Below are 18,532 nucleotides of genomic sequence, written 5' to 3'. Positions count from 1 at the left end.
TGGAAAAGTCCAGGTTTATGTAGTTTGATCTAATTTGTGTTTATTTCCTTGCTGGATCTGTAGTGAAGGCATTACTGTATTTGCCTCACTTCAAGTATAATTGTTTGTTTTTCCCCTCGTGATCAATAATAGACTCATTGACAATGATATATTATTGTTAATATACTAATAGAACATTAATTCACGTTGCATTAATTAACACGTTGCTCAAAGGCTATTTGTTAATCTCGCTATCGGACCATAACTTAATATTTATGAACAACGCCGGTTTCTATCGGAGGTAAATAAAGGACGACCCACGCAACTTCCTGTTTTGATTTTGTTGTTGTTGGTAATTTCGTTTTTAGCTAGGAGATAAACAGATAGCTAGCTGTAATGAAACGCCATATCTTTACTAACAGGTAGGCTGTTAAAATCAAGACTCACAACTATCGACATAGCATTGTGCTTTAGGGGTTAATATACACCTGTCGTTCCCAACTCTTGTTGTTGGGAGATGGCACTAAGCGCGGGCGGTTGGGCTCAAACGCCTGTGCCAGCCCCATTCCAGTCTGTACATGGTGGGCCCGCACTGGCTAGCTGCAACACCGTCTTGATGTCGGTACGAGTGTCGGTTTGCCATTCTGGAATTCGACCGCTTTGCCTCCCCGGAGCTGGCGATGAGGCTCTCCGTCTTCAGCTTAGCATGGACCCCAGCAAGGCTGGAGAGTTTCGGCTAGCACTGAGGGACAGTAGCGGAAGCGGCCGTAGTGTGGTAAGTGACACTGCACTGTAACGTCTAGCTACCTAGTTAGGTATCTTGACACATGTCATGCATGCGTTGACATAATAAATTGCAAACACAACATTGGTCTGTTGGTTTGAGCAATGTCCGTTTACAGAAAATACTTTTTGTCATAGCTACTGAATTGGAATCTTGTTTAATCAAATGATACAGTAATTCCATTGCTGGGAAACGATGTCGTGTGATGTTTACAAATATCTGTCCTTGTGTTTATCTAAACAAGGGAAGAATCATTCTAAATAGGAGACCAAATGTTCTTTATGGCACATTATTCCAGCTAAACATCAAAGTGAGCACATTGGCACAGGGGTTCCAGTTTGTCCCTCAATAAGTAGGTCAAGTAAGTCCATATCTATCAAGTCCACAAAGATAAGAGATCTAAGTGAGATATTTCTCTCTCTCTCTCTCTATATATATATTTATTTATTTTTTCTTCTCTCAGTTCATTGCAGAGTTTGACTTGCGCTCTGTGCAGTATGAGGTGAAGTCTCCACACCTTCACGAGATTCGTCTGGCAACGCCCCCTCATGACTGCATCCGCTTCAACTTCCGCTGCGACCTGGAGGCTGAGCAGTGGGCCACCGTGGTGATGTCATCACTAAGAGAGGCACACAGAGGTCAGAGGGCATGGCAGTCTTTCTCTCTGTTCTAGTTTCCTTGTTTAGCTGCATTCCTGTCTTGTGTCTTAGAAGAGTGTCCTCCTAGAACCCAAAACTATGGCTAATACAATAGAATGCTCTCTCACAATTGACCATTCTTTCTCTCTCACTGTAGTTGCTGCAAATAGTTCCCCACATCCTCTGGATGACCGACTACAGCATACAGCAGCAGTAGCTCTAGAACAGCGCCGGACAGCCTCCTTACCACTCACTGGTGAGCGCACAAATGCTTCCTCCACTCTCTTTCTACCATACTTGCATGGCAACATACAGTACATTATACATTTTTCTATAATATTAGTAATTTAACCTGTTTTCTCTCTGAAGAGGAGCTGTGCCTGGAGCTTGCCCGGGCGATCGAAGCAGGCGAGAGCCAGGCTGCTGCTCAGCATGCGTCTGCTCTGGCTCACCAGAAGGCGGCACTCACTATCCAACTGTCTGAAAAGAGTTACGCAGAAGGAGAGATACGGTGAGAAGAAGTAACAGGCAGTAGATTTAGGTTTAGGGGGGAATTAAGTTAAGTTGTCCAACAGAACAAGGAGCATTTGTGTTAACGGTGCCATTTCTGTATTGCAGTTTGTCTGTGGCAGTGGAGGACATTTCCTCTTCATGTTGCGTCACAGTGAAAGTCTTCCCACACATGACCGTCGCAGCACTCAAGCAGCAGGTCAGATCAAAACTTCTGTGGTCTTCTGTTTGCTTGAGTACTTGGGCTACATAGGCAAATGTAAATGTTCACAAATCTCTCTCCTCTAATGTCTGTGCGTTTCTCTCTCTATCAGGTGTTTCTGGAGTATGGCTTCCACCCTTGCGTGCAGCGCTGGGTGATAGGGCAGTGTTTGTGCACAGAGCCCAGGTCCCTGGCCTCGTATGGGGTCCAGAGGGATGGGGACATGGCCTACCTCTACCTGGTCTCAGCCCGCCATGCCCGCCTCACCCGCCAACTGTTCCAGCAGGACCAGGAGGGCGCCCTACTCACCCCACCTCCACCTACCAGCAACAGGCCTGCGTCCCAGGACTGGAGGGGCTACAGCACCCTGCCTTCCAGGCTCAGCCACAACTCCCAGGGTAAGTTTACCTATTGGCATGCACTTACACGCACACACAAACATAGACCGACAGACGCACGCACACAGCAGTGCACATACTAATAGCCGCGGGAAGTCAATTGAAATAATTTTGCCAAAATTAGGCTATACAAAATTGTTTTGCCCCAACATTATATTACTCTTGTCTGAACAAAATAATTCAAAATACTATACCAGAGAGCATAATTTAGCTACAGAAGATAAATCGGTTTTTAAAAAATAGCAGTGGATTAAGTTATCACACGCACCAAATATAGGCTACAGCTTGTTGCGTTGTGGCCATAGATATAATCCATAGAAGGATTTAGGAACCTCTAACCCTGGCACATTGACTGTTAAACTCATGGGTACACTAGCAATAGCTGCCAGTCCTGATTTTTAAATGGGACCTGCCATCTATGGATTATATTTATATGGTTGGCTGACAGTTTGCCTTTCCAATGCTTTCCACAGTTGTGTCAAGTTGGCTGGGTGGTGGACCATTCTTGATACACACAGGAAACTGTTCAGCATGAAAAACCCAGCGTTGCAGTTCTTGACACAAACCGGTGTGCCTGGCACCTACTACCATACCCTGGTCAAAGGCACTTAAATATTTTGTCTTGGCCATCCACCCTCCGAATGGCACACATACACAACCTGTCTCAAGGCTTAAAAATCCTCCCCATCATCTACACTGATTGAAGTGGATTTAACAATTGACATCAATAAGGGGTCATAGCTTTCACCTGGATTCATGTCGTCAGTCATGGAAAGAGTGGGTGTTCTTAATGTTTTGTACACTCAGTGTATGTACTATATATATCACGGTTTCCGTTAGGTAATATTAACATTTCAGACATTGGAGAAATGTACCAGTCATCCATATGCATTGGGTGAGTAACCTATTAAGGCGTCCACCCACGCAGCCAGTGTACATCAATAAATGAGGGATATTGGCCAAATGAGCCACATTTACATGTCCTTAAAAACAGCCTATAACAAATTACAAAAACACTAATCCTTGTGTTTCGATGTGTAGCATATGCAAAACTTTATAGCCTATTTTTGTATTGGTTTTTACTTTCCTAAAACAATAATTGTCTACTTTATGTTTCAGCTGTCAGAGATTTGAGCACTAAATGCATTAGGGCATTTTATGCATAGACTACTGGATTATACTAATATAAAAAAAATACAATACATGACCAAAAGTATGTGGACACCTGCTCGTCGAACATCTCATTCCAAAATCATGGGCATTAATATGGAGTTGGTCCCCCCTTTGCTGCTATAACAGCCTCCACTCTTCTTGTAAGGCTTTCCACTAGATGTTGGAACATTGCTGCGGGGACTTTCTTCCATTCAGCCACAAGCATTAGTGAGGTCGGGAATGGGTCACCAGTCATGGGTGAACAGGGAGTACAGGAGTCCTGGACTTCCTGACGGGCCGCCCCCAGGTGGTGAAGGAAGGAAACAACACCTCCACTTCACTGATCCTCAACACAAAGGCCCCACAAGGGTGCGTGCTCAGCCCCCTCTTGTAATTCCTGTTCACCCATGACTGCGTGGCCACGCACGCCTCCAACTCAATCATCAAGTTTGCAGATGACAACAGTAGTAGGCCTGATTACCAACAATGAAGAGACAGCCTACAGGGAGAAGGTGAGGGCCATGGCGGAGTGGTGCCAGGAAAATAACCTCTCCCTCAACAAAACAAAGGAGCTGATCGCGGACTTAAGGAAACAGCAGAGAGAGCACGCCCCTATCCACATCGACGGGACCGCAGTGGAGAAGGTGAAAAGCTTCAAGTTCACATCACTGACAATCTCTAATGGTCCACCCACACAGTCAGTGTGGTGAAGAAGGCGCAACAGCGCCTCTTCAAACTCAGGAGGCTGAAGAAATTTGGCTTGGCCCCTAAGACCGTCACAAACTTTTACATATGCATAATTGAGAGCATCATGTCGGGCTGTACCACCGCCTGGTACGGCAACTGCACCACCCGCAACTGCAGGGCTCTCCAGGGGGTGGTGTGGTCTGCCCAACGCATCACCGGGGGCACACTGCCTGCCCTCCAGGACACCTACAGCACCCGATGTCACAGGAAGGCCAAAAAGATAATCAAGGACATCAACCACCCGAGCCACGGCCTGTTCACCCCGCTACCATCCAGAAGGCGAGGTCAGTACAGGTGCATCAAAGCTGGTACCGAGAGACTGGAAAAACAGCTTCTATCTCAAGGCCATCAGACTGTTAAATAGCCATCACTAGCCGGCTACCACCTGGTTACTCAACCCTGCACCTTAGAGGCTGCTGCCCTATATACATAGACATGGAATCACTGGTCACTTTAATAATGGATCACTAGTCACTTTAATAATATTTACATACTGCTTTACTCATTTAATATGTATATACTGTATTCTATTCTACTGTATTTTAGTCAATTCCACTCCGACATTGCTCGTCCTAATATTTATATATTTCTTAATTATTTTACTTATAGATGGGTGTATTGTTGTGAATTGTTAGATACTACTGCACTATTGGAGCTAGGAACACAAGCATTCCGCTACACCCGCTAAAGATGTGTACGTGACCAATACAATTTTATTTAATGTTGGGCGATTAGGCCTGGCTCACAGTTGGCGTTCCAATTCATCCCAAAGGTGTTCGATGAGGTTGAGGTCAGTGCTCTGTGCAGGCCAGTGAAGTTCTTCCACACCGATCTTGACAAACCATTTCTGTGTGGACCTCGCTTTGTGCACGGGGGCATTGTCATGCTAAACAGGAAAGGGCCTTCCTCAAACTGTTGTCCAAAAGTTGGAAGCACAGAATCGTCTAGAGTAGTGTTAAGATTTCCCTTCACTGGAACTAAGGGGCCTAGCCCGAACGATGAAAAACAGCCCCAAACCATTTTTAGGTGGCATTTTATGACGGTACCACGTTGAAAGTCACTCTACTAGCCATTCTACTGCTAATAATCATCTATGGAGATTGCATGGCTGTGTGCTCAATTTTCTACACCTGTCAGCAATGGGTGTGGCTGAAATAGCCAAATCCACTAATTTGAAGGGGTGTCCACATACTTTTGTGTATATATAGTGTATAATAGGCTAATAGCCACACTACACCTTCACAAACATTTCTAAACTTTATTAGGGTAATATCAAAAGCAAGGGAAAATACGAGCAGGATATTATATTGTGGCACACACATTACTGTTGGAGCTTAATTTGGCCAAAGAAATGGCTCAACAGAATGAAACAAAACACTTGTGAACTGGTTTAAAGCTTCACAAAAAAGTTTTGAACAGGTTAGTGCCCACCTTACCCAACAAATGACAGCAATAGGCTAATTATATTTATTTAACAAAAGGCCTACTTATAATATCTTAAACTAAATACAGAGCACACAATTAAAAAGATCTAACTCAATTTAGCCAACGAAAATGTCTCAACAGAATGAAACAAAACACGTTTTGCATATTTAACCCTCGAGTCCATTTCCGTGGCCCCGCAGAAATCTAATTGGCATAATGTAAAAATCCCCATTAAAATCTGTCTGTTTAAGCTAGAGATATGTGTTTTGCATGGGTCTAAATCCACTGCATGGGTCTAAAAACACCGATATCGACCTTCCACATCTGCGGTGAAAGGTGGCAGAGCTACAGCAGTGTTTGTTAGACCATGAGACATCCCGAAAATCAGTCTTCTCACGAAGAAACATCTCTAGCGTTTGAACGGTTTGGCCTAGAAACTATGAGAGTTGAGACTCACGAACACGTCGGTGGTTTTGCTCTACTACCCCCACAAGTGTCACGGGACTCGTCTGAAGTCGGTACCGCCGATCTGCCAGTAGCGTCCGAACGGTTTGGGCTACACACTAATATGACCCCTCTATGGAAAAGTGAGTCTCTCATGAACACATACGTCGGTTGTTTTGCTCTAGTATGCCCACAAGCCTCACCTGAAGGTAGCCTGGTGCCAGTTTAAAAAATGAATGGAAGTATACAGTGCATTCGGAAAGTATTCAAACCTTGACTTTTTCCACATTTTGTTACAAAATGGATTTTAAAAAAAGAACATCTCATTAATCTACACCACAATACCCGATAATGACAAAGCGAAAACTGGTTTTTAGAAATGTTAGCAGATTTATTAAAAATAAAAAACAAATACCTTATGTAAATAAGTATTCAAACCCTTTGCTATGAGACTCGAAATTCAATTGATTGGACATGATTTGGAAAGGCACACATCTGTCTCTATAAGGTCCCACAGTGCATGTCGGAGCAAAAACCAAGCCGTGAGGTCGAAGGAATTGTCCGTAGAGCTCCGAGACAGGATTGTGTCGAGGCACAGATCTGGGGACGGGTAACAAAACATTTCTGCAGCATGAAGGTCCCCAAGAACACAGTGGCCTCCGTCATTCTTAAATGGAAGAAGTTTGGAACCACCAAGACTCTTCCTTGAGCTGGCCGCCCGACCAAACTGAACAATCGGGGGAGAAGGGCCTTGGTCAGGGAGATGACCAAGAATCCGATGGTCTCTCTGACAGAGCTCCAGAGTTTGTCTTTGGAGATGGTTGTCCTTCTGGAAGGTTCTCCCATCTCTTTAGCATTCCATCAATCAGGCCTTTATGGTAGTGGCCAGACCGAAGCCACTCCTCAGTAAAAGGTACATGACAGCCCGCTTGGAGTTTGCCAAAAGGCACCTAAAGACTCTCAGACCATGAGAAACAAGATTCTCTGGTCTGATGAAACAAAGATTAAACTCTTTGGCCTGAATGCCAAGCGTCACGTCTGGAGGAAACCTGGCACTACCCCTACGGTGAAGCATGGTGGTGGCAGAATCATGCTGTGGGGATGTTTGTCAGCGGCAGGGACTGGGAGACTAGTCAGGATCGAGGGAAAGATGAACGGAGCAAAGTATAGAGAGATCCTTGATGAAAACATGCTCTACAGACTGGGGTGAAGGTTCACCTTCCAACAGGACAACGACGCTAAGCAAACAGCCAAGACATCGCAGGAGTGCCTTTGGGACAAGTCTCTGAATGTCCTTGAGTGGCCCAGCCAGAGCCCGGTCTTGAACCCGATCGAACATCTCTGGAGAGACCAGAAAATAGCTGTGCAGCGACGCTTCCCATCCAAGCTGACAGAGCTTGAGTGGATCTGCAGAGAAGAATGGGAGAAACTCCACAAATACAGGTGTGCCAAGCTTGTAGCGTCATACCCAAGAAGACTCGAGGCTGTAATCGCTGTCAAAGGTGCTTCAACAAAGTACTGAGTAAAGGGTCTGAACACTTATGTAAATGTAATATTTACGTTTATTTTAAGACCTGTTTTTGCTTTGTCATTATGGGTTATTGTGTGTAGATTGATGAGGAAAAAAACCTATTTAATCCATTTTATAATAAGGCTGTAATGTAACAAAATGTGGAAAAAGTCAAGGGGTCTGAATACTTTCCGAATGCACTGTATATGGAAGTACAACAAACAAAAATATAAACACAACATGTAAAGTGTTGGTCCCATGTTTCATGAGCTGAAATAAAAGAACACAGATTTTCCATATGTACAAAGCTTATTTCTCTCAAATGTTGTGCACAAATTTGTTTACATCCCTGTTAGTGAGCATTTCTCCTGTGCCAAGATAATTCATCCACCTGACAGGTGTGGGATATCAAGAAGCTGATTAAACAGCATGATCATTACACAGGTGCACCTTGTGCTGGGGACAATAAAAGCCACTCTAAAATGTGCAGTTTTATCACACAACACAATTCCACAATGTCTCAAGTTTTGAGGGAGTGTGCAATTGGCATCCTGGCTGCAGGAATGTCCACCAGAGCTGTTGCCAGAGAATTGAATGTTCATTTCTCTACCATAAGCCGCCTCCAACGTTGTTTTAGAGAATTTGGCAGTACATCCAACTGGCCTCACAACCGTACGTCACGTGTAACCACGCCAGCCCAGGACCTCCACATTCGGGTTCTTCACCTGCGGGATGGTCTGAGACCAGCTACCTGGACAGCTGATGAAACTGTGGGTTTGCACGACTGAAGAACTTCTGCACAAACTGTCAGGAACCGTCTCAGGGAAGCTCATCTGTGTGCTCGTCGTCTTCACCAAGGTCTTGACCTGACTGCAGTTCGGCGTCGTAACCGACTTCAGTGGGCAAATGCTCACCTTCGATGGCCATTGGCACGCTGGAGAAGTGTGCTCTTCACAGATTAATCCTGGGTTTCAACTGTACCGGGCAGTGGGCAGACAGCTTGTATGGCGTTGTGTGGGCGAACAGAGTGCCCCATGGTGGTGGTGTGGTTATGGTATGGGCAGGCATAAGCTACAGACAACAAACATAATTGCATTTTATCGATGGCAATTTGAATGCACAGAGATGCCGTGTCGAGATCCTGAGGCCCATTGTCATGCCATTCATCCGCCGCCATCACCTCATGTTTCAGTATGATAATGCATAGCCCCATGTCGCAAGAATCTGTACACAATTCCTGGAAGCTGAAAATGTCCCAGTTCTTCCATGGCCTGCATACTCACCAAACATGTCACCCATTGAGCATGTTTGGGATTCTCCGGATCAACGTGTACAACAGCGTGTTCCAGTTCCCGCCAACATCCTGCAACTTTGCACAGCCATTGAATAGTAGTGGGATAACATTCCACAGGCCACAATCAACAGCCTGTTCAACTCTATGCGAAGGCGATGTCGCGCTGCATGAGGCAAATGGTGGTCACACCAGATCCTGACTGGTTTTCTGATCCACACCCCTACCTTTTTTTAAAGGTATCTGTGACCAACAGATGCATATCTGTATTCCCAGTCATGTGAAATCCATAGATTAGGGCCTAATTAATTCATTTCAATTGACTGGTTCCCTTATATGAACTGTAACTAAGTAAAATCTTTGAGATTGTTGCATTTATACGTTTGTTCAGTGTAGTTTAGTGCCAAAAAAAAAAGGGGTTAAATACTTGTCCAATAAAAATAATAGTTTCCTGATCTTATATCTCTGATATAGGACAGACACTTCAAAACAAACTTCCTTTAGATTTTCTTTGGAACTGTTTTTCCATGTATGAATCTGTTATTCAATGCATTTCTATGGGCAAATAGCAGTAAGGCCAAATTCAATGTTTCATCAAATAATTAAAAAATATATTTTATACCTAAAGGGGTCCTAAAATTCTAAATAAAATATCTAAATGATCCTTGGTATGACCAACAATTCCATATGTTAGCTTAGTAGAACCGTCCCCCAGGTTTAGACTCTAGAGCAGGGCTGAAGGCTGGTTTCTTTTTTGGTTTTCGCTCCAATCCTAATCTAGTGCACATGATTATAATAATTAGCTGTCCGATAAACTGAATCAGGTTAGTTACAACTGGGGTTGAAAAGAAAACAACCTACAGGAGGGTTGCTCTCCGAGAACAGGGTTGGAGAGCCCTGCCATAGAGGGTTAAAGAACTGGTTTAGATTAATAAATAGGCCTACAATGATATGAAAGTATAAATAAAGTTCCAAAATTGCATCCTACCTGAATAGCGAGTTGCACAGTAGGCTGCATTTGGCTATTTGTGTGGTATTAAAAAATGTTCTGCTAATGTCTATCATGTAAAGGACGTAGAATTGCATGAAATGCATTTATAAAAGGCCAATAGTTTTTCAGACGCTGCATGTGTGGAAATCCTAAAAACGTGTCTGCTCAACTGTATGTCACCATGCAACTATAGATGCATGTGATGCTTTATTATAAAGGGGGTTGACCAAACTCATTTTCCATTGTTGTGATTGGCTGTAGGGAGCACCGGAGGTGCGGCTGACAGGCTGGGTATGAGCGAGATCCAAGAGGCCCTCAACCTGGAGACTCTGCAGATCAACAATAAACCAGATCAACCCTGCAAAGCCAGTAAAACACAGGTACAAACCCAATGTTTTCATATTTATGTGATCGGCTCTTGGCTTCGAGCACCCTTTCATTGTTTTACGCAAGATGATAGTTGAGGACATACTTTCCCTGATAGAAACCTTATGTTCCATATAGCTAGTATACTGAACATCACTTCAAGTAATACACTAACAGAAAGACTCACTCATCCTCTCGCTCTCTCTATCCGTCTGATATGCAGACAGAATGGGCGTGTCCCTCCTGCACCTTTATCAACAAGCCTTCCCGACCAGGCTGTGAGATCTGCAGTACAGCCAGACCTGACTCGGGGGAGCACAGCCTCATACAACAGGTACTGTATCTATGGCATAGAGTAGACAGAACACATCACCTACATTCTAAACTACAGTATTGTCTTTATTCCGTCTGTGTTAAAGGAGAAAGGAAGAAGAGTGGAGCAGGGGGAGATTGGTGCATTGATCAGTTGACTGCCTCGCAACCTATACCATAGCCTGGACGACTGATCACACACACTTATACAACTGACACACCAATTTACTGCTTCTTAGGTGAAAACCCACTACTGACATACTATGACAAACCTCACAGCCTGACGGACACTAGAGGTATATGGACGCTGTATTGACGCTGCAGCACATATGGAACTCCACTTGCAGTGGCTCACAAAAGGAACTACCTGTATAGTCATTGAGAGCTGGCTTTTGACTCTCCTCTGTGGACATGATGGCAGTCGGAAACCTCTGCCTTGTGGGGGGGAGGAGTGGAATAGTTCTATATTTATTCCATAGGGGTGGGTGGTGCTTCCCTCATCCCTGATATCTCAGATCAGAGAATATGGTATATTTTTAAGTTGGCTAACTGGGAAAGTTGATACTTTGAGTACTGAAAGTGCAGTTTAAAATCATGGCCCGTATTCACAATCTCTCAGAGTAGGTGTGCTGGTCTAGGATCAGATGTCTTTAAGATCACAATTATATAGATGGGGGACCTGATCCTAGATCAGTACTCCTACTCTGAGATACATTGTGAATACAGGCCCAGGTCTTGCTGGTCATTGGTTGGTGACATTTGGTTTGATGGTAGAAGGGGTATTGGTTGCTATGAGGCAAGTCTTTCGGAGTGACAGGGTTTTAAAGTGATTTTATTTGTATAACATTGTATTTAGTGTTTAACAATGTTTGGCGATATTAATGTTGATGCGTTTCACCTACTTGTCATACGTTTCTCTGTCTAAACTGTGATAGTGACGGAATGTTATGTCTGTATAAAATGGTGTTGGCTGAATAAACATACGTTGATCAAGTTTGAGTTACGTTTTTATTTGAGCATTTATAAATGAGTGTCTGTACACATGGTTCAAATAAAGTTAATTGAAACAAACAAGTATAAAAAAACTTTTAAAGCAAAGACAATTCTTAGTTCATACAGTATATTATGGACGTTTTCGGGAGGGCTTCAGTTGCACAAGAGGTTGGCTTAAGGATGCTGCTTCCTTAAACATTTTTGTTCAGTTTCATCCCTTAGAATATCCACTCAGGCCCAATAACATAACCAAAAAGCAAACAGGGCATTATTTATTCCTTCAGGTACCATAAACCAAACCAAACCAATCCCATGCACACAAGCCCTGAACCCAATATTACCTTTTAGTTGTAATTCCGCCACACAAGCCCAACCCAATACACTTAACCACTCCCCCTTCCTATTCCTTCTGGGCAAGTCAGTCTACTCCTTGGGGAAACACCTTCATTCCATAAAGGCAAGACCAGTTTCACATCTCAGGATAGATAGTTCCCATATAAAGGCAGGTCTGGGACCAGTCTTCCCCCAGTTACCTGTTGTTTACTTCCAGAAGAGGATGTTCCAGAGCAGCAACCAACAGGGGTAGATCAGCAGAGCCAGGAGTGGATAGACCAATGAGCCATAGAGGGCGTGGTCCAGGATGCCCTGGGAGATGACGGACAGGAAGAGCATCCAACCGTCTTGCAGGGAGACAGGGGTCTCCTGCAACTCCTGGAAGAGGAAGACGCAGTAGAGCAGAGTGCAGCCGGGGCTCAGGAGCACCATGATGGCTGCAGACAGAGCCCTGGGGAGAGAGGGTAAAGATGTTACTACACAACGCTGGTAGGGAGAGATTTAACAGCACCATGATGGCTGCAGACAGAGCCCTGGGGAGAGGGTAAAGACATTACTACAGAACCCTGGAAGGAGAAACATTAATACAGCACTCAGACAGTCGACAAGAGGGGGAGGGAGCCATTACACACACACACACACTATCTTCACGCACAGGGACAATAGAACTAACACTGCACTGTGCACTCAGACATTAAACTAGAGAGTGAAACATCACTGAGAACACAACATATTGAGAATTATTACTTCTATAAGAAATCACCCAACACCGGGAGAAAGTTGTGGGTGTGTGAGAGTGATGAGAATATTACTTGGGCGTGTGTGGTGTGATGAAGGCAGCGATGGGCACCAGGGACAGAGCCAGGATGAAGCCCAGGGAGAAGTTGATAAGGGCAGTGCAGCCCAGTAACACGGCCAGGTAGAGGAGAGCCACCAGCTTCAGCACTCTCCAGCCCTGCTCTGTGCCCTCTCCTTGCAGAAGCCTGGGGGAGAAAGAGAGCGAGAGATAAAAGCCCCATTTATACCTGGTGCTAACATGCGCCCTTTGTCCTGATCTTGTCCACATTCTGATTGTGACCAAAATTATAGACAGGTGTAAACGATTAAAAGACACATCGTGATCTGATTGTGATCAGAACTTCCTGGCCACCTCCGTGGGTAGTCAGGCATGCATTGTGTCTGGATATCAATGAAGTGTAAACAGATCTGGATGTTCAAACCATTTAAATCATCATTATACCATCCTCTAAAATCATTGACAGGTATCACAATACAGTAATTGATTTAAAATAAATGTATTCATATTATTTTGAAAGAATTTCGGTCAAATAATTTGCATACAGGGAGGCACTAGATAATCTGCTCACAATGTGGACACAGTGGACGGATAAAATACATTTTAATACGCGTAAAACCTTGCAGGGCTCTACGCTGACCTTTTTTACAAGTAGCATGTGAGCACACAAAGAAATGTAGGAGCACAATTAAAAATATTTGAGGTAACAAGTACAGTGAAGTAAGCGTTGCAACAATTATCATCTGGGTGATTTTGTTCTAGGCATAATGGTGCTCCTAAATTAAAATTCAAACCTGGCATATTATATGCATATTTAGTCTGTGAGATAAAATGGCTGATGCAGGTTGTGTTTTTGTATGTCTGTATATGTGAGAGAGATGAGAGGGTGTGTGTGTGTACCTGTGTGTGTTGTGTGGCAGGGCCAGGCCTGCTGTGTAGATAGCTATAGCAGTGAGGACCACAGCTTCCGTTTCAGACACAGGGAAGTGCTGCACAGCCATCTCCTGAGAGAGGATAGGGAGGGTGTACAGAGCCACCCCTGTCATGTGACTGATCACTACTGGAGTCAGGATAGACAGGACCCCTGGGCTGGAGGGCTGATGGAGACAGCGGAGGAAAGAGTCAATTATACTGACATAGACCAATTGGTTTTGTTGACTTCTAGAGATATAAAAAGGTAGATACTATAGTTACACATTACATACATGTGCCAGAGGCGCGCGCACACACACAGCTTGTTTATTACTCCATGACTGACCTGCTCTCCCCCAGCCAGCCCCTCCTCTGTTCCTGGTGGAGAAGCACCTAGCTGAACCCACAGGTCTAAGGCCTGTTACTGCCATTAAGGACAATACTGATAGGCACCAGAGCACCAGTACATTAAACCATCATCAACATATACACAGCCTCATGCAGCGCAATCTCATCATGACTTAAAGCTGGAATCCTTAATGGTGAAACTGCCACATCCGTTTGCCCCATGGACATCATCGCACGCGCGCTGAAGAGCAGAATGTACTGCAATTTCTTTTACCACGTTGTGCGACGCTCCTCACCTTCACAAAACAAAAACAATAACAACGGCATTGGGGCGGACAGTGGTACTGTTTCCCCTACTGCGGATTCCATCTTTAATTAAGTTGAACATTCAGCTTAACTACGCATGCATATCATGAACCCCCATCAGGCCTTTTGACTAACCTAATGTATTTTTTATGTAATTGACTAATATAGAGAATAGACCAAAATGAATATCCTTTATGTCCATTTAATTCCAACACAAGCGCATCTCAACCTTCCACCTCTCTTGGCCAGGTCTTCCTTGGGAAAAAGGTATTCTGACCTCAATGGGACTACCTGGTTAAATAACAGTTAAATAAAAATAGAATCCCCTATTGTCCCAGAGGTGCAAGGATACACGCAACAGCAGAATGACAGCCAGCAGGCCGAAGGCGGGCATGTAGTAACCAATGGAGACGAAGCGAGAGAGCGAGGGCATGAGGTAGAAGAAGTAGGACTGGTGCAGACGCTCCAGGAGGTTGTTCAGCTTCCGGTACATCCCCTCCAGGAGCCTGAGGGACACACACAGAGGTTCATTTCCATGGAATTTTCACTGTGAAAATGTCTCCATAGAAATGACAAGAGATGAATTCAAAGGTTTTCTGATCATCTGAATTGAAGCTTGGACATCAGTAGCTGACCTGCCGATGGTGGTGGTGTCTGTCTTGTATTGTCTGAAGCTATTGATGCCCCTGATGGTAGCGGCCTCTATGTGGTATCTGAGGAACAGGCCGTGGTCCCCCCAGGGCCGCCCACTGGCCTGCTTCAACACCATCAACATCATGGTCTGGGCCGCGTGGCTGTAGCCCGATGTGGTGTCCCAGTCGTTCCTCTGGAGCTGGATGGAGAGAGGACAGTCAGCATGACAATCAGGCAATTAAACATGTTATTACATCATGTCATTACTGGCTTCTCCTTACCTGGCATAGAGGAAGTCACAAGACAAAACGTCTATGGTGTGCTATTATTAGGCCTCTCTGAAAGCATTAAACATCTACAGTATGTACTTTCTGCAACTAGGTCAAATACCTTACTTACTCAATAAGTACTGGCATTTGGATTTCTTCCCTACCTTGCCCTGGATGGTACATAAGACCCCTATCTTCTGGCAGAAGGCGTAGAAGAGGTTGGCCAGGTCCAGGTTTGGCAGCTGGCCGTTCAGCCCCTCCAGAACCAGGTCCAGACTGGTGATGACGTCACTGCTCAGCTCCAGAGACAGAGCTGCTTGGATGGAGCCACCTCTTCCCTGCAGTGGAGACCAGTCACCACCTGGGGGATCCAGCGAGAGGCACAGTGGTGCCAGGGTTGATTCTATAGAACAGGGTTTTCCAACCCTGTTCCTGGACAGCTGTAACTAACCTGATTCAGTTTATCAACCAGCTAATTATTAGAATCAGGTGTGCTAGATTAGAAATGTAGGGAAAACCTACAGGACGGTAGCTCTCCAGGAACAGGATTGGAGAGCCCTGGTATAGAGACATTGAGAATACATACAGAGTCCATAATGGTGTCTCTACGACTGGTGCATTACAGGGTTACATCATTTATTTTTACTTTTAAAAAAAACACAAAATATTTTGGGGGTAGATCAGCTTTAATATTGCAGATGGATTGTAACTTCCATCAATGTAATTGTCTGCATCACTTCCAATCCCCCATGTTCTTTTTGCAAATATATAAATATATATATATATAAATATATATATATATATATATATATATATATATATATATATATATATATAAATATATACACAGTCAAGTTTACAATAATTCCATTTTGTTTGTTTTTACTCCTGAACCTCCTCCACCCTCAACCTCTCCAATCATTTTCATGATGTCCATCGGGTTTGCTTCTATATGCCATATCTTTCTAACTGTGCTCTTTCACAAAAGCTCTCAACCTGTAACCTATATACTTATTATGGCCACAGTATGCTTTACATTAGTTATCTTGTTGTTATTAGTTGTTATTAGTACCATCCTTCAGCCCCAGTCAACACCTCCCATCTATCTCTTAACACCATCCATATTGGATTTCTATTTGCCATATATTTTTCAACTGTACTGAGATGTTTCACAAAAGTTCTGAACCCTTTTATTCTCATTGTTTCTACAGATTGTAAAAAGTATTATTATTATTATTGATCGATTGACTATGACTTTTCAGATCACCCAGTAGTGCTATCTGCAGGGTTAGCTCCAGGTAAATGTTGCATCATTACAGAGATGCAGGTACTGCCAGTGTACTGACCAGTGGTGTTGGTGTGGTGGTATCCCTCCAGCCAGGCCTGCATGCCGATCAGGTCATGTTCATTCACCAGGAAGATAATATCCTTAGCCCAGTGGATCTGACCTGAGAAGAGACCAATCATTGACAGATCAATTCAAGCTTTGGCAATGGTCTGTGTGTAAATGTAAGTAATAGTAGTATGCTTACTCCTGAAGTACTGGGCGAGGCCCAGCAGAAGGCCTACTGCCTGGTTGTTGTTGTTTCCCTCACTACAGGGGGCACTCAGCACCAGGGCTTCAGTACGAGGGGCTCTGGGGGCCCGCAGGATCCCATACACGTTAGTGCCCCGCACCATCTGACCGAGACAAACAGAGAGAAGGATGAGTGAGAGAAAGAGAAGAAATTAAAGCCTGTGTAGAGATACAGAGAAGGAATGTGTCTGTGTGAGAGTGTGTGTGTGCACCAAGATAAAATAGGAGCTTATGTTTAATATGTAGACATCTTTGTCTCTGCCCACACTCACATATCTCTCTTTGTTTTCATCTGGGAAGGGAAGCTTGCGGGTGAAGCTCTGAGTGAACACTTCAAGCCCTCGAGACTGCATGGTCTTCACCAGCCAATCCACCGGCATCCCACTACGGAGAGAAGAGAGGAAGGGAGAAGAAAATTGGTGAAACACAGAAGGAATATTGTGGGAGGGGTTATCATTATTATAGCTGGATTTGTGATAGGTAGGATAAGCACTGAATCCCAAAGTTGGGGTTAGTGATCACTAGGGGTGAGAGTTTTTCCTGGTCACATGAACAAGATAAACTCCTAACACTAGTGATAGGCTATACGACGAAGGCTTATTAGTCTGACTCACCCTACTTTCTTCTTGTGGGCAGCAAACTCCCTGCCGGTGGCCAGAGCCCTCTCGCCTGCTGGGAAGCGTTCCTCCACCATAGTGGAGCCCATGGCATTCTCTGACATGTAGGTGCGCAGGGTGAACGGCTCGAAGGCCAAGCCCATGAACCATGCCACACCCGCCAGGTAGCACATAACACTGGGGAGACATCTTTATATCAGTTCAAAGCATTTGCATCATACACAGTTAGAGGTAAATGGTACAAAGTGGATTAGGTGCATGAAGAGGATGCCCTGTTACATTCCACTTCCCCAGCAAATTCTTCAATACTCTATCATTGATATTCTGCCAGGAAGGACTCACCATATTGGTGCATTGAGACGGGTGAGAAGGTTGGTCAGGGCTCGCCTTCGGTTTGGGTCAGACAGCAGTCCCATGTTGTTGTTGCCTTGTACCTCTCAGACTGGCTCAGCTGGACCATTGGAAACAAAGCCCCATTCAATAATATTAATGTAGTTTTTAGTCATCCCCTCGCGCCATTGTAGGCATCTACAGTGTTAGTCTAGCTAGCTACCTGCTAACCTTCAGAATAAAAATAAATAAACAGTGCTAAGAAATATGGTCCATGATTATCGATTAGCAGATGTTAGCTAGCTAGCTAGTTGGCTAACTAAGCAGCAGAGACCCAGCTACGTTGCACGCGCAGATATCCGCAACTCAGTTATTTTAAACTAAACAATGAATTTAGTACCTTTACAAAATGTGTAGTTATCAGAGCCTACCTTTCGGGCACAAGGGAAAGGCCCAATATTTGACAGGTGCAGCTAGCCTGTCCCTTACTACTATAGATTTTCCACCGGTCTTTTTTCCTTGTTTCTTATCGGACTATTGTGCGACGGACCGACTTCCGCTTTAGCCAATAAACGATCAAAACAGAGATTACCGCATTGGCATTTGTGACTGACTCTCCATGTTGGTTTGGAGATGAATTACCTAAATAAATTAACAGAACTAATTCAGT

At 44.3% G+C, this 18,532-nt stretch overlaps 2 protein-coding genes across 4 annotated transcripts; one reads left to right on the top strand and one right to left on the bottom strand.

The window, feature by feature from the left end:
• The first annotated feature begins 317 nt into the window (after window positions 1-317).
• Window positions 318-11,747, top strand: LOC311098956 (ranBP-type and C3HC4-type zinc finger-containing protein 1-like). 3 transcript variants are annotated; one of them, XM_084139520.1, is made up of 9 exons: window positions 318-754; window positions 1,227-1,401; window positions 1,559-1,657; window positions 1,771-1,912; window positions 2,020-2,110; window positions 2,226-2,511; window positions 10,333-10,451; window positions 10,661-10,771; window positions 10,857-11,740. In XM_084139520.1, the coding sequence occupies exons 1-9, from the start codon at window positions 497-499 to the stop codon at window positions 10,905-10,907; spliced, it is 1,332 nt and encodes a 443-aa protein (XP_083995646.1). In that variant the 5' UTR covers window positions 318-496; the 3' UTR covers window positions 10,908-11,740. The 3 variants fall into 3 exon arrangements, with proteins under 3 accessions (XP_083995646.1, XP_083995645.1, XP_083995647.1); XM_084139521.1 differs by lacking the exon at window positions 318-754 and adding an exon at window positions 1,013-1,124 and having other exon boundaries at window positions 10,857-11,747; XM_084139519.1 differs by having other exon boundaries at window positions 322-754; window positions 10,661-11,740.
• Window positions 11,739-18,403, bottom strand: LOC311098955 (glycosylphosphatidylinositol anchor attachment 1 protein-like). Its single transcript, XM_084139518.1, has 13 exons — window positions 18,294-18,403; window positions 17,875-17,983; window positions 17,530-17,709; window positions 17,188-17,299; window positions 16,872-17,019; window positions 16,686-16,787; window positions 15,504-15,700; window positions 15,073-15,269; window positions 14,790-14,943; window positions 14,130-14,201; window positions 13,772-13,968; window positions 12,888-13,058; window positions 11,739-12,526 (listed from the first exon to the last, which is right to left on the bottom strand). The coding sequence occupies exons 2-13, from the start codon at window positions 17,946-17,948 to the stop codon at window positions 12,283-12,285; spliced, it is 1,848 nt and encodes a 615-aa protein (XP_083995644.1). The 5' UTR covers window positions 17,949-17,983; window positions 18,294-18,403; the 3' UTR covers window positions 11,739-12,282.
• Window positions 18,404-18,532: the final 129 nt, after the last annotated feature.

This window comes from Coregonus lavaretus (assembly GCF_964263955.1).
Source record: "Coregonus lavaretus genome assembly, chromosome: 23".
NCBI classification, from domain to species: Eukaryota; Metazoa; Chordata; class Actinopteri; order Salmoniformes; family Salmonidae; genus Coregonus; species Coregonus lavaretus.
The sequence above is the reverse complement of the archived record's forward strand: the minus strand, read 5'-3'. Positions and strand labels throughout refer to the sequence as shown.